Raw genomic sequence first — 15,970 nt, 5'->3', positions numbered from 1 at the left:
TCCAGTCTTTGCTGTGATGTGGGAGAAGGAGGGGTCTCCAGTTCTGCTCCAGTAGATGTGGTGAATATGGGCAAGTGAAAGCAAAGTGGCAGTGGTCACAACAGCTGCCCCCTTAATTAAGGATGGTACAGAAAGGCATCATGCAAATAAGGTGCATTGATAAGTGGACTACATCTATCTTAACCCGTGACTTAGCTTGTGGCTAGGATTCTCCCTGATAGATATTAAATGTTAGCAGCCAATCAAAACGCAGCATTTTGCTAGTTGTATGAGTTGCAACATAAAATAACAACTCACCTGAGGCACCGTTCTTTTTCTTTGGATCTAGGGCAAAACAAAAAAGCATGATTGGTTTCAGTTAGGTATTTCTTTGAATTCGGAAAACAGTGAGCATGATAAAGATTAACTAATCACCTAACAAAGCAAACATTACTATCCTTCTTGTGGTAGCTTGAAATGGTTGAAAGACATGTTAAAAAACATAAAGATTTCTTAAATAACCAGCCTTAAGATACATAATGACTTTGGAACAGAGAAGTAAGGATTGAGTCAGCACAGACACTGTTACAGTACATCAAATGTATCTCTCCTTTTCGAATTATTTATTAAAATACTCGCTAAATTGCCTGAAATGAGGGATTTAAGATCTTATTGCTCTAATATTTTAGAGTCCAAGTGGTTTGATTGCTCAACCAAAATATGTATATTAATGCACGATGAATTGAACGAAAATAGTATATTTAAAAATAAAAGATTGCATTGCTCAGACTTCTTTTCCGAAAGTTAAGCAATATCCCACTTATTTGCTCATAAATGCTTATTTATTTATGTATTTATATCACAAATCAGAAAGGTACAAGTCAAAACTGCTCATTGAACAAAAAAGCCGAAGGAGCCAGTCACGAAAAAATGACTTCCCTCTTAGCTTTAGTCAACTTAAGACAATCAAATGGCAGAAGTCTGCAAGTAAAATGAAGAGACTAACAAGTGTCACTGCACAGCGGTGAACACCTTACCAAACACGTTTAATATCCACTGTAGACCCTGAGCAAACCTGATGGCCTGGATGCAAATCCAGCACACAATCATGAAATTCTTGTTTTACAGATGCATCGTGGCTCATTTTGCCAATGTAATGTTATTGTTTTTTGCATTTGTGTGTTTACCAACTGTACCACCAAACGCTGACATTTGCATGTGACTTGCCTACCATGCTTTTGCTTTGGTACTCGGGGACTTTTATTTGGGAAATTTGACCACCTACGACCTTCCTGGAAAGGGATTGAAGATCAGATGTAAGTTGACTGACGCTATAATTCAGGCACATGAGCATGTTCCTCTGTGCTTTACAAATTAACAGAATATAGATCACCAGACTAGAGACCGAAAATTGCTCGAAGAACAGGTGATGGAATTTCGCTTGCAATGAGCTAAGGATCTAGAATAAATTAAACTGAATAAAATATAATTAACACCTTCACTCCTCCACATTCTTAAATAAAGGCCCACCTCTTGGAAAAACAATTCACATGGAATAAGTAACATCTGCAGTTTCAAAATTGGATATAATTTTTACGGTGAGTCACCATGCGTCACCCATGCAGCACTGTCTCCCTTCTTACCAGCATTTTGTTTTACAGCCAGGTCTGCACTATACATCTACCCGCTTTACAAGTATGCATGTAGAGGTGGTGAAACAATACAATATATAGATGTTAAAAGGGAAAAGTAGGGGCGTGGCTTGCGCGCAATTAAGATGGCCGCGCTGTTTTAGGCTCCGGCGGATCGCGGAGACGGCCGCTCGGCTTTGTATACTTGAATTCAACTTTTCCGCTCTCCAGATGGCGGATTTCGGCAGCGTTGCATCGCGGGACCTGTTCTGTTGAATTTCGGCTGTGTTGGGTCGCTCCTGGCCATGCGTTTTGAAGCTTTTCTCCTCACGGAGGCTCACAAAATGGCGGCGCATGAAGCCTCCCAGAGGAACGCTGCAGTTCTGGACCACTTGGGACTTTGGTGACTTGGCGCGCTTCAATCTTTCACTGTTCTTTGAGGTATGGCGCCTAAACATGACTTTCCCCTCATCTTTTGAGAGGTTTTTGTGGGAACTTTGCAGTGTGTCATGTTGGTTCTGAGGAAACCCCCACCATTGACCTTAGTCATATTTACCCAGCTGAATGCTAACAGCCGCTGCTTCTTAATGTTTGCCTGCTCATACATCGACTGTATCTGTACCCAGGTGCTGGAGGCCGCTGATGATGTCTTGTTTGCACCCTAGGTATTCCTTTTTGAGCGCAAAGTTCCAGGAATATTCTTGATGTGGAACTTTTGTCTCTAGTGCCTACATACTCTTTGTTTCTCGGAAGGAGAGTTTCAATTTCATCTGCCCCAGACACAATGCTCTGCTCTCCTTTTCCTCACCACCACTGAAAGGACTCTTCTTGATGTTATTTTCTAAGGCGGTGTGACTACGCCTGATGAATGAAGCAACGTCGGATTTATTTCTTAGAACCAGCGCGACGAATTTACAAACATAGGCAACTTGATTTGTAGCTAACCAGAGGAATACTTCGCCGAAGGTTGCGCATCTTCAAGTCATTGCGTTTGTCACTCTTCAGAACAGTTATACGTTATTTTCGCTTGGTGATTTATGTATACTCATCATTGTCCTATTGTTTCCCTTTAACTAACTCTTAGTCTCTTCATGGGAAAACTCCGGAATTTAAAACTGGCTGCTTCCTCTCAACTACCTGTAGAGTCAGACTCAGATTCTCCCCTTCAGGAAATGGTAGACTCCACGCAATCTAAGTCAGATTTAATACGAGGAGCCATCCCAAAAGCACGTAACAAAGGGAAACTGCCGTCCTCTCTAGCTTCCCCTAAACGCCTGAAGAAAGACCCCCCATCCCCAGGGAGTGCCTCCTCATCTGCTTCCATGGATCTCATCTTGGAAGAACTTCGTGCGTTCAAACCCTTTATGGAAGCTACTACAAAGAACATGCAGGCTATGCAGGAAAAATGGTCATCTCTGGAGACACGTGTTCAATCATTAGAGACCTCCACAGACTCTTTGCAATCCTCTTGTTCCCATATTCCATTAATGGAGGCAGAGATACTTCTACTCAAACGTCAGACGGAGGATTTGGAAAATAGAAATCGTAGGAACAACCTACGCCTGTATGGTCTTCCAGAACTTACAGAGGGGTCAAACCCCACCGTCTTCTTCCAATCCTTTCTTGCCAAGATCTTAGATGCTCCAGCCTTGACTTCCGTTAATATCCAAAGGGCTCATCGCCTTGGTCCGAAGGTCACTAATAAGCCTAGAGGTGTCATTATGCTGTTCCTGCAATTCACTGACCTCCTACAAGTTCTTTCAGCTGCTAAGCTCAAAAAGCAAATTATGTGGGAAGGTCACCGCCTCTATCTCTCACAGGATGTCTCCAAGGCTACTGCGGACCGCAGAAAGAAGTTCTTGGACATGAGACCTCAATTGCGATCCCTGAATGCTAGATATGGTTTGCTACATCCTTGTCTCTTCAAGGTCACTTACAAAGATAGAACCATCACGTATGATGATCCTGCAGCCTTGCAGGCATTTCTTCAACGGCAAGGCTCTGATGTTATGGATGTATCTAGACCTGGTTGACATGACCCGCTACTTCTTCTTGGAACTTATTGCGTTATGATTCTGTTGTCTCTTTATTATTGCTGATGTTGTGAATGACCTATTGTCTCCTCTTCTAGCATTCCATTTCCTTTTCATGTGTTCCCTCTGTAGTTCAATTGTAGTTTGTTTTTTCCTGTTTCCCTGCGATAGATCTTTTCCTTTAATCGTATATCTCTCTTATCTCTACAGGCATCTACTCCCTTCCCCCTACCCTGTTGTGTCATACTACTTTTTATATGCTACGCTTTTGAAGCCATGGTCCTTGAGATTGGTTGTATACCCTGGATGTTGCCGTCGCTGTCTCCCGGCGCCACCACCCCACCCTCGTTTTTGACTTTTTCGTTTCGTAAGTATGTTTTTCAGTCGTTCGTTTCGAATGTGTACTGTCTTCTTGTTGATCTTTGTTTCTGTCCCTTTTTCTACCCTTGTTCTCTTATTACTTGCTCTTTCCTTTCTTTTTTCACTTTTTCTCACCTCCCTTTTCCCCTTTTTTCCTTCCGTTCCCTGGATTCAGTATTATATTTATAATGGTTCCCCCCCTCTTTTCTTTTTCTTTCCTTTCCCTTCCTCTTTACTCTCTCTCCTTCTACCCTCTTTCCTTCATCAACTGTTACAGTTCTCTCAGTTTTCACAAGTCATTTTTTCTGTATTAATAAGCATGTTGCTACTAGCTGTTTTTTCTAGTTATTCCATTCCGTGTTACATCGTGGAACGTTAAGGGTTTAAACAACCCCATTAAAAGGCAAAGGGTTTTATCACATTTGGCGAGACTTAAGTCTGATATTGCCCTCCTTCAGGAGACTCATCTCTCTGAAACGGAGGCTCTGAAACTCAAGCGTTGTTGGGTGAGTCATGTTTTTTGCTCCCCCACAATTTCTAAGAAAAATGGTGTTGTAATTTTATTACATAAGAAGTTAAATGTTTCCTCCATTTCTTACGAATATGATGTTGATGGTCGTTGGGTTATTGTTACACTACTTATAGATAATATCCCTATCACTCTTTTTAATGTGTACGCCCCAACCGGGATTGACAAATCATTTTGGCCCTTTATTTCAACTAAACTGTCCTCCCTTTCTGCAGATTACATACTTCTTGGGGGAGATTGTAATCAAGTTGTCGACCCCTTCCTTGATCGTCATTCCAATGTTAAATTTGTCTCCTCCAGGATGCACTCTCAATTTGTTAACACCTTCCACAACAATGCCTTGGTGGATATCTGGAGATTGTGTAATCCTGATCTTAGAGAATACAGTTTTTACTCCCCTCCACATCAATCACATTCCCGCATTGACCATATTTTCCTTAGTAAATCCCTATCCCAGCACGCTATTCGCTCTGATATTGGCTCTATCCTAATCTCAGACCATGCCCCAATTCATGTGGACCTGGACTTACTTCCTCTTTCCCCTCACTCTGGCAGATGGCGTTTCAACAATGCTTTGCTTTTGGACCCCACTTTTTGTTCTGAATTTACTGCCTTTGCCACAGAGTTTTTCCTTTTTAATCATACCCCTGACTCCTCTTTTGTTACTGTTTGGGATTCCTTTAAAGCAGCCTCTAGGGGTTTTATTATTAACTTTGTAGCCCGACGAAAGAAAATTCGAGAAGCCGAATCCGAACGCATCTTAGCTAATATTAAGAATTTAGAACTTGATTATAATACTTCTAAATCTGAGATTTCCCTTAAAAAGCTTATTGATGCCAAAATTTCCTTTAATAAGTTTACAACTGATGCTGCCTCTAACCTATTACTAAAATGTAATTCCCGGTACTATGGGGGTAGGAACAAAATGGGGAAACTTTTGGCCAATTACTTAAAGATCAGGAAGGAACGTACAAAGATTGAGTCCATAAAGACTTCCAATGGGTATTCTTGCTTTAAAGATAAAGACATTCTTTCCGAGTTTGTTAAATTCTATGACAATCTTTATACCCCTGAACATGTCCCGGAGACTACAGATCTTCTTTCATATTTCCATTCGCTTCCCCCCCCCCCCCGGCTTCTCATGTTGATTTTACTACCCTTGAACGGGACATTTCGCTTTCTGAAATCTCTCATGCTGTTTCCAAATTGCGGCACGGGAAGTCTCCAGGCCCTGATGGTTTCACTATTGAATTTTATAGCCACTTCGCCTCTCTGCTTCTCCCTAAACTGCTACTATTATTCCAATCTTTTCTTACAGCGGGTTCCTCTAGCGGCTCCTTCCAACAGGCTTCAATCTGTTTAATTCCTAAAGAGGATAAGGACCACTCATTATGCAAAAATTTCAGACCGATTTCCCTGGTTAATACGGATTATAAAATTTTGGCTAAAATCTTGGCATTGCGCATGGATCCCCTTCTACCCGACCTCATTGGCCCTGAACAATCCGGCTTTATCAAGGGCCGTCTCTCTTCTGATAATTCCCGTGTTTTTCTTAATATACTTAGCAAGGCCTCTTCTCTGTCGCTTCCCTTCGCGGCTATTTCTTTAGACGCGGAGAAGGCCTTTGACAGGATTGACAGGATTGGGTGGGATTTCATGTTTCAAGCCTTACGCTGGATTGGCTTTTCTTCCAAATTCATCTCTATTATTTCTTTACTTTTTTCTAATCCCCAGGCTTCTATCTTTTGTTAACGGGATGTCCTCGGATTATTTCTCATTACATAGGGGAGTGCGTCAAGGCTGTCCTCTGTCCCCCCTACTTTTTGTTTTAGCCTTGGAACCCTTTCTTACCAAAATCCGTCTGGATAACAGTATTTCTGGTTTTAAATTCGGTTCACATCAGGTTAAACTCTCGGTCTACACGGATGACATTCTTTTTTACTGCTATGATCCTGTTTCCTCCGTTCCCTCTTTTCTCAAGCAGGTGTCCTCCTTCTCTGCAGTCTCCGGTTATCGCCTAAATGCTGATAAATGCGAGATTCTACCCTTAAACCCCATTTGTCAGAAGCATCTTTTTTCCCAATCGGGTTTTTCATGGCAACCATCTAAGATCAAATACTTGGGTATTTGGTTCGCTCCTCTTTTATCTGATACACTCAAACTTAATTTTGATTATGTCTTCAAGAAGATGGACACGGCTATTCAACGCTGGAATCCGCTTTTTCTGTCCTGGTGGGGTCGGCTTAACTCTATAAAAATGATGCTATCCCCTCTTCTTCTTTATACCATTTCCATGCTTCCAGTACACATCCCAGCTTCCTTCTTTAAACGAATTGACTCCTTGTTACTGAAATTCTTATGGAATGGCAAACGGTCTCGGATAGCTTTGGTTACACTACGCAAGGATAAGGCTCAATCTGGTGTGCGCTTTCCGGACTTCAGGGAATATCACCGTGCTTTCTCTCTGAAACAGTCGACTCGTTGGTTCTCTTCTGACCGTCCGCAATATCCACCCGTCTGGTTAAATATGGAAGCCTCCTTTCTGTCCCCATTCACCTTCCGCGAGTTCTTATCCTTCACGTCTTCTTTAGTTCGCTTTCGTACGCCTGTTATTTCTCATTCCCGCACTCTCCTTCTCCCTTACATACCATCATCTTATCCCTCCCTTCTCTCCATTCACGAACAACCAATATGGCATAACTCTCTTCTTAAAATTCGTAAACGCACCATCTTTTGGAAACTATGGCACTCTCGAGGATTGTGCTGGATCTCTCAATTAATCTCCCAGGCTACTCCTCTCACATTCCAGGAGCTTCAATCCTCTTTCTCATTGCCCTCTTCTGCTCGATCGCAATACAATGCTCTTCTCCCAGTCTTGATTTTATATCTTCGCTCATTAGCCCCATCTTTTGATATTCCTTTGGACCGCAAAGCTACTTCTTTAATACTGGAGACGTCTCCCTCAGCCTCTACTATTTATAATTCTTTCCGTTATTCCGTTGACAGATTTAAATCTAAAATTGAGACTGCATGGGAATTGGATCTTTCTCAGGATTGGCCGGTATCTTTTTGGGACAAAATTTGGGCTAAGCTCCATAAAACTTCTAGAGCTGCTAATACTACCCAAACCTTATATTTTATTTATAACAGAACTTTATGCACTCCATATGCCTTATCCCGTTTTTCACCTGACATATCACCTATTTGTTGGTCTTGTTCCTGTCCCGCTGCAGATCTCAAGCATATGTTGTTTGAATGCCCTCCTATCTCCAAGTTCTGGCACCTCGTTTGGACACAAGTACAAAAATTATTCCAACTTCAAACACCTTTTTCCCCTTCGCAAGTTTTTCTGGGTTCCCTATCACCTTCACTCCCACAATCTCCTACCCACTTTCTATTACTTGACCTTCTAGTTGCTGTAGCCTTCCATACCATCACTTCTAATTGGAAGCAGGCTGCAAATGTCTCCTACCAATCTTGGTGGAACGCAGTTTGCTTTCATCATCGTTTAGATACTAATTATGTATCTCCCGTTTCCCTAGCAATTAAGCGTGACCTGATTTGGCTCCCTCTGGTATCCTATCTCTCCTCCTCTGCCCCATCACACGCCTCTCCAGACCCTGACACATTGGAGGTGCGTAAACCACCATAAATTTCTGATTTCTTTATTGCCTTCTTGCTATGATGTTACGTTCTACTACATTATATGGTATTTTCATTCTTATATGTAGGTTTCTGTTCATGTACACTTCATGCTTGTTATATTTGCTTTTCATGAGAATATCCTTTGAACTGTTTATTCTTTGTATTTGCTTTTTATGATGATTATATCCCACTCCCCTCCCCTTTTCCTTCCCTCCTTTATTTCTTCAATAAACTCAAACTTAAAAAAATAAAAGGGAAAAGTAAAGTGTCATACTTATGTATAATGTGTACATTCCCTGTTGCAATGATGTGTGTTCCATAGAATGCTGATGACATACACTGCAGAGTGTCATTAGTTCTAGGGATGAGCGCATTAACATCTTTTCTCCTGATTAAGGGTTTACTGCATGGAACATGCATTGGATCAAAGAAACTTGCGACAGCCAACCTTTATTGGCCCTGGATACTAATCCTCTTGGTGTATATGACTAACTTCAAATGGCAATGACGTCGGGGTTGGTCTTGAAGAGTACCATCACATAAGCTGAGTTTTAACACACCACTAATGGCTACTGGCACCAGGCTGCCAAAAAGGATGAGTGGACCTGCAGTTGTAGATTTTATTTTGAAAAAAAGGAAGAACTCTTGCACATGTCAAATGAACAGAGCTGCTGCTGCCGATCTCCTCAAAATGGAGGCATGATTTTCCGCTGCTCTTTGATACCCCAGTGTGGTGGAGAGAGTTTGAATCCCTTTCTTCACACAACTAGTTAACATGTTTTCAATCCAAGATACAAGAGACTTCTTTAATAAAGTATCAGCACTACAATGAACAGAAATGCAATATTATGTTTCCAATTGAGGTACAGAATCTAGATACCTCCATACTCCATCACCAAGGCTTGGAAACGATACAATGGATACTTCACAAAGAGTCAAATATCAACGCTAAGAAAATATTTTTGATCAAAGATTACATTTTGTTCATATTTGAAGAAAAATATAATCTTAAAATAGCTGATGAAGAATGGGTTTTAACATGGGACCAGCTTATGAGAAAATATACAAGTATCACTTTGAATCAGAGCGCATTTTAGGAAATCCTCTACTAATAGACCGCCTCATTTTCTTAGTTTGATAAAAGACACTGCCTTTAGTATAGGGAAAGAATCAATAGAGGGTTTACATCACTTTCATCATGAACCGAATATTATTAATTCAAGAATACAAAATACTATGTCAGTAGGTGATCCATACATAAAATACCATGAAATAAAACATTTTATTGCAAAACAGCTAACTATGATTTACTGTCAGCGTACAGAAGCAATTGTTTTCTTCATCCTAAAAGCTTTTAGACAAAACATTATCAAGGGTCTTCCTTATAGCCAAATACTGTGCATTTTAGAACAAGAGAGTACCCAGAGGATCTTTCGGCAACAAAGCAAAAGAAAAAACGCAACAAATAACCTATTCTTAGCTGTTGTTATTCAAAGCAAAAGGAGATTCTCCTAATCTTTCTCTTTTATTGACAACAATGCAGTAGCTTGCTTAAACATTATCACACCTTAAAACTGGATGCATCTTTATAAGAGGCCACAAAAATATAATTCATATTTGCTAACAGAAATAATCCATTATTTGACTAATAATAATAATACCAGCACACAGCTACCTCCAGACAGGTGTCCCAGCGCTGGGGGCCGTCAGGAAGATTAAGCAAGCTATTGCCCAGAGTAACATGGTGCTGGGCTAACCTGCCGCCGGAGCCAGGGATCGAACCGTGAACCCTGTGGTCCAGAGTCAGGGACCCTGGCCACTGCACCACAACTCTTTCTCTTGCAATATATGTTACTAGATGCATGTGTGGAAGTTACTATATAGGACAACTTTTTGTGTTTTCTCTAAATTAAGAAAGACTGGAAGATAATACAAGGATTCTCCAACAATATACAAAATTTACTGAACCTGACTGTAAACAGGACTATAGAGAAATATGTACAATAATATATGTCTTACAAATCTTCACAATTAAGCCCTGTGTTAAGCTTAAATGGAATACAGTCACCACTACAATGTTAACATAAAAAAAGAAAATGGAGACAAATGATTAAGCTTCAAAAGTACTGCTAGCATCAATCCAAGTTTGTATCCAAATTATTGATCATGTATCAGGATGACTCATACCAGAAGCACATATTGAGGAAATATGAAATGATGAAGAACATAAAGCCCACCATATTACCACTCTAGACAATGCTTGACTTAATGCATATTGATCAGTGAAAAACTGGATCTGGAAATAGAACACGCAAGACTGTTGACCTCTGAACGCTTTGGAAGGTGTCTTGCATATTATATGAACTTTTACATTTTGATTTTGGAATAAACACTATATCCACAATGCAGGGTAACAGTTAAGAGTAACCACATAAAAAATACAGGTTATTCATTTCATGAAAACTGTCAGAGGGGTACGGCGATTTTGAGAGCCTTACGTGATTTACTTTTAAAGTATTGCTTTACTTTAAATTGTAATTTTATTTGTTTTGTAGAAAACATCAGGAACTAATTTGCAGCATATGCAAAAAACTCTTAAGGTTTTCCTCATGAAGGGATGATTGTAATCCCCAAATGCATCGGATACGTTACATGCCTTGTGTAATGCCTTAAAGAAAAATAATTTTAAACAGGAAACAAGCCAGTTTCACCTATAAGTGTTTTGTGCTAATAGGCATAACTAAATAACTGGGAACTCTACTGACACAAATACACTTGTGCAAGCGACATAGCCTGGAAACTACTCACCATATATATATATATAAAATCAGTGATATTTTATTTATTAAACACATTCACAGTTACTGAAAACCATTACATACAAAGAGATTTTAAAAAGAATAATACAAAAGTTTATCTCAAAGCAGCTCGTAAGGCCCCAGGATTTAACAAGGAATTGTTAAAACCGAGTTGGTACCCATTGAGAAACTTTTTGAGTAAAAAGCGCAATAGGTGCGCCAATTATGACATTGATAGAATCACTGTATACAAGAACTTCGGGATAATCTCATAATGCATGTGAGGGGTAATTCTATGAATCTGCTTGTTTGGGTGTACATTTGTAAAATGTAATCTCTGAAGTAAAAGTTTGGCAATAGAATGCTAAAAGGAACAGCGTGGGTCAAACCACGGTGGTGCTGTGATGATCTTGTTCTCCGAGCTTTTGGGTGAAATCTGGAACTCTTCAGTCTAGTCTTTTAGTCTCTGTTAGATTTGGGGGTCTCTAGTTGGCATAGGTAGGTACCTGTGACAAATAGGGACCCTTGCATCTAGTCAGGGTAAAGGGGTACACTCCTAAAATAACCCCTGCTCAACCCTTGGTAACTTGGCACGAGCAGACAGGCTTATCTCAGAGGCAGTGTGTAAAGCATTTGTGAACACATACAGTAATCAAGTGACAACACCACAGCTGGACACCACACAAGTTTTATATAAAAAATAAGTATTCTTTATATAGATTTATCACACGACCATAAATGACAAAAATCGACAATACTGTCACTTTAAAATGGTAGAATTTAGCTTAGTTCTCTTAAGATGGTAAATACGACACTCAGAGTTCAATGTACCTTAGATGCAACACGCAGGGCAACGAAAGTGTTGCAAACACGGTGATGCGTTGAAGATCCGGTGCAAATAAACAAAGATGGCGTTTTCTTCTTGATGCGACACGCTTCCCGGTGATGCGGCGGTGCCTGATGCGACGTCGGTCCTCTTCTCCGGTGATGCGAGATGTTTCCTCACGATGCGAGCCGCGACAGGCCCTGCGACATGCTTCTCAGTGATGCGGCGGTACAAAAGAGGGTGGGGATGGACGGAGCATCAGAACCAATCAAACACTCACACCCAGTCAACAGATCTGGGTATGATCCATCACCGTTCTTTAGCCCACTCTGCCACCCCAGTTCAGACATGGCCATATGCAAATCAGTCTGACCCTGTGCCTCATGGGAACAGTCCAGCCCGAACTGCCAAGCCATGCCTTCCCTGGACCGGAAACAAGCTTCCTAGGACCGGTTTCTGGCATTTCAGCAGTATTCAGCCAGGCTTGCTTGAATTCAGTGGCAAAGTGAGCAAGGGACTCACGTCTGAGCATACCCTGCCAACTTATGGCGAACAAAGCAGTACAAAAGAGGGTGGTGATGGACGGAGCATCAGAACCAATCAAACACTCACACCCAGTCAACAGATCTGGGTTTGATCCATCACCGTTCTTTAGCCCACTCTGCCACCCCAGTTCAGACATGGCCATGCGGCGGCATCTGCGGCGACGTCGATCCTCTCTCCTGGCGATGCGAGTTGCTCCCACAACGATGCAAGCCGTGACAGGCCTTGGACACTCTTCCCGGTGATGCGGCGACGTCTGTGGCGATGTCGATCCTCTTCTCCGGCAATGAGCCGCGACAGGCCCTGCGACATGCTTCCCAGGTATGCGGCGGCATCTGCGGCGACGCCGATCCTCTCTCCTGGCGATGCGAGGCGCTTCGGTGGACCTGCGTTGACTCAATGATTCTTCTGCGACCCGCTTCCCGGATATGCAGTGGCGTCTGCGGCAACGTCGATCCTCTTCTCCGGCGATGCGAGGCACTTCGTGGTGTGAAGCGGCAGCGGCAGGTCGGCGACACGCTTCTGGTTCTTGAGCCGCGCTTCCAGCTCCTTGCGACACGCAAGTCCTCCAAAAGTCCGGCACAACTGCAGGCACTTTAAAAGAACTCTTGGGGAGCTGGTGGGTGAAGTCTGTTGTCCCTGAGACTTCAGCAGGAGGCAAGCTCTTTTCCAAGCCCTTGGAGATCCTTCACAAGTTGAATGAAAATGCACACAAAGTCCTTTCTCCTTTCTTTGGCAGTCAGCCAACAACTGTAGGCCAATCCCCCAAGCAGCACTTCAGCTCAGGGATAGTCTCTCCTCACTTTCTTCTGGTTTCACTCCTCAGCAAAGGTTTCTTCTTGTTCCCAAAGTGTTCTTAAGTTCTTGGGTTTGGGTCCCAATATTTATACCAAGTTTCTCTTTGTTCTCTGAAGGCAGAGAGGCCTTTGCCTAGTCCAAACCAGTTCTGGTCAGTCCTGGAGCACTTTGTTTACAGGACTCCTTCTTTCCTTTCAGAGTGCAGGGCAGAGACATCAGACGCACCACAGGAAGTGGAGCCAGCATTGTGGAGGGAAGGCACAGCCCTATTCAGGTCCCAGGTGCAACTTCTCCCTCCCATCTAGATGCAGATCTCTCTATGCACCACTGGGCTGACTCACCCAATCTCCTGGAATCCCCCAGCCCTGTCACTCAAACTCCAGACAAGGAATACACAGCCTAGCAGAGGCAGGTTTGAATGGTTAGACAAGAAAAGACCTACTTTCTAAAAGTGGTATTTTCAAACACAGAATATTAAAACCAACTTCACTAAAAGATGTATTTTATCATTCTGAGTTCAGGCATACTAAATTTGAATTTCTACCATGTTCCCTGAGTCAGTTAGGATTATAAAATGTAATAATCAAACTGCCTATGGAGAACAGGTAGCCTTGCAATAGTGAAAAACAAAAATGTCTGTAATTCACTATTAGAACATGCCACACACACCAGGGCATGTCCTACCTTATACTTACAATGCACCCTGCCCTTGGGCCTACCTTAGGGGTGTCTGATATGAAGAAAAGGGAAGGTTTAGGGACTGGCAAGTGGGTGCACTTGCCCAGTCAGCATGACAGTACCAGACTGCATGCAGGCTCTGAAATGGAATGCCTTAGACACACTTTTACAGGCTGCTTCTGTGGGTGGCACAACCACTGCTGCAAGCCCACCAGCAGTGTGTGGATTACCAGCCCTGGGCACTCCTGTTGCACTGTACTAGGGTCTGACAGGTAAACCAAACCCAACAATCATGGAATCACTAATTCATACATCAATTTACAATAGGGAGCACTTGCACTGTGGCACTGGACAGCAGTGGCACAGTGCTCAAAACATCTAACACCAGCAAAAACACATGAGGCAACAGCAAAAATGGAAGAGAGACCCATGCCAAGGTGCCAGGTCTAACACGTGTCCCTTCCAGCTGAAATGTAGGGAGAACTACCCTACCTCCTGGGAGTTCTCATCACTAAGGCGGAAAAATCTGGACAGACCATCAGCGTTGGCGTGTTCTGTACTAGGGTAGTGTTCCACCGTGAAATCCATCCCCTGTAGGGAAAAGGACCACCTCAACAGCTTTGGATTCTCACCCCTCATCGGCATCAACCATCTGAGGGTCCTGTGGTCTGTCTGAACCCGGAAGTGAGTCCCAAACAGGTATGGTCTCAGCTTCTTCAGTGCCCAGACCACAGCAAATGCCTCATGCTCAATAGCACTCCACCTCTGTTCCCGTGGAAGTAACCTCCTACTGATGAAGGCTACGGGTTGATCTAGGCCTTCCTCATTCATCTGTGCAAGAACAGCCCCCACACCATGCTCTGAAGCGTCTGTTTGTACTATGAACTCTCTGGAGAAGTTGGGTGCCAAGAGCACGGGCGCCGTGCACATAGCAGTTTTTAGGGCCTCAAAAGCTTTCTGACAGGTGTCAGTCCAAATCACTCTCTTAGGCTGCTTCCTGGAAGTCAGCGCGGTCAAGGGTGCAACAATGTTGCCATACCCCTTGACAAACCTCCTGTAGTAACCTGTGAGTCCTACAAAGTCTCTGACCTCTGTCTGGGTTTTGGGCGGCTCCCAAGCCAGGATGGTTTCAATCTTGGGCTGTAGGGGCGCCACCTGGCCGCTCCCCACCTGGTGTCCCAAGTACACCACGGAACCCTGCCCGATCTGGCACTTACTTGCCTTGATCGTGAGGCCAGCCCTCCGCAGCGCCATCAACACTTCCCAGAGGTGGCACAGATGTTCTTCCCAACTGGCGCTGAACACTGCGATGTCATCCAGGTAGGCGGTACTGAACTCGTCCAGTCCACCCAACAACTGGTTGACCAATCTCTGAAAGGTGGCAGGGGCATTCTTCATCCCAAAGGGCATCACCCAGAACTGGTAGTGCCCATCTGGTGTGGAGAATGCTGACCTCTCTCTTGCCCCATTAGTCAAGGCGATCTGTCAGTACCCAGACGTTAAGTCAAACGTGCTGAGGTACCGTGCAGCCCCTAGCCGATCTATGAGCTCATCAGCACTGGGGATGGGGTGCGCGTCAGTCCTGGTGACTGAATTGAGCCCTCGGTAGTCCACACAAAACCGGAGTTCTGGTGTGGCACCCGGTACGGCTGCCTTTGGGACCAAGACCACTGGGCTGGCCCAAGGACTGTTAGAGGACTCAATTACCCCTAACGCAAGCATCTTGGAGACCTCCTCCTTGATGCAAGCTCTCACCCTGTCAGTCACCCTGTAGGTTTTGTGCCTTACAGGTATACTATCCCCAGTGTCCACATCATGGACGCACCAATCAGTGACACCGGGAATCAGGGAGAACAGATCAGAAAACTGTCCCAGCAACTGGCGGCAGTCATTCTGTTGCTCAGGGGACAGGGTGGAAGAGAGGTTGACACCATCCACTGACCCATCTTGCTCTGTCGCCGACAGGAGGTCTGGAAGAGGCTCGGTCTCCTCCTCCATTCCACCATCTGTTGCTATGAGCATGCCCACTTGGGACCTCTCCAAGTGGGGCTTCAGGCGGTTTACATGCAAGACCCTCAAGGGGTTCCTGGGAGACCGCAAGTCCACCAAGTAGGTAACCGGACTTTTGCGCTCCACACCTCAAATGGTCC

The 15,970-nt window shown here is 43.5% G+C and overlaps 1 protein-coding gene across 1 annotated transcript in view; it reads right to left on the bottom strand.

Annotated features, from left to right (window-relative positions):
• Positions 1-15,970, bottom strand: part of CD302 (CD302 molecule) — a 237,817-nt gene that overhangs the window by 36,782 nt on the left and 185,065 nt on the right. Inside the window, exon 5 of the mRNA XM_085645466.1 lies at positions 298-324. Within this exon, the coding sequence (XP_085501592.1) occupies positions 298-324 (27 nt within the window). The remainder of the gene's footprint in view (positions 1-297; positions 325-15,970) is intronic.

Source organism: Triturus cristatus, chromosome 3_1 (assembly GCF_964204655.1).
Source record: "Triturus cristatus chromosome 3_1, aTriCri1.1, whole genome shotgun sequence".
In the NCBI taxonomy this organism is placed as follows: Eukaryota; Metazoa; Chordata; class Amphibia; order Caudata; family Salamandridae; genus Triturus; species Triturus cristatus.
Note: the sequence above shows the minus strand (reverse complement) of the source record. Positions and strands in the feature narration are given on the sequence as shown.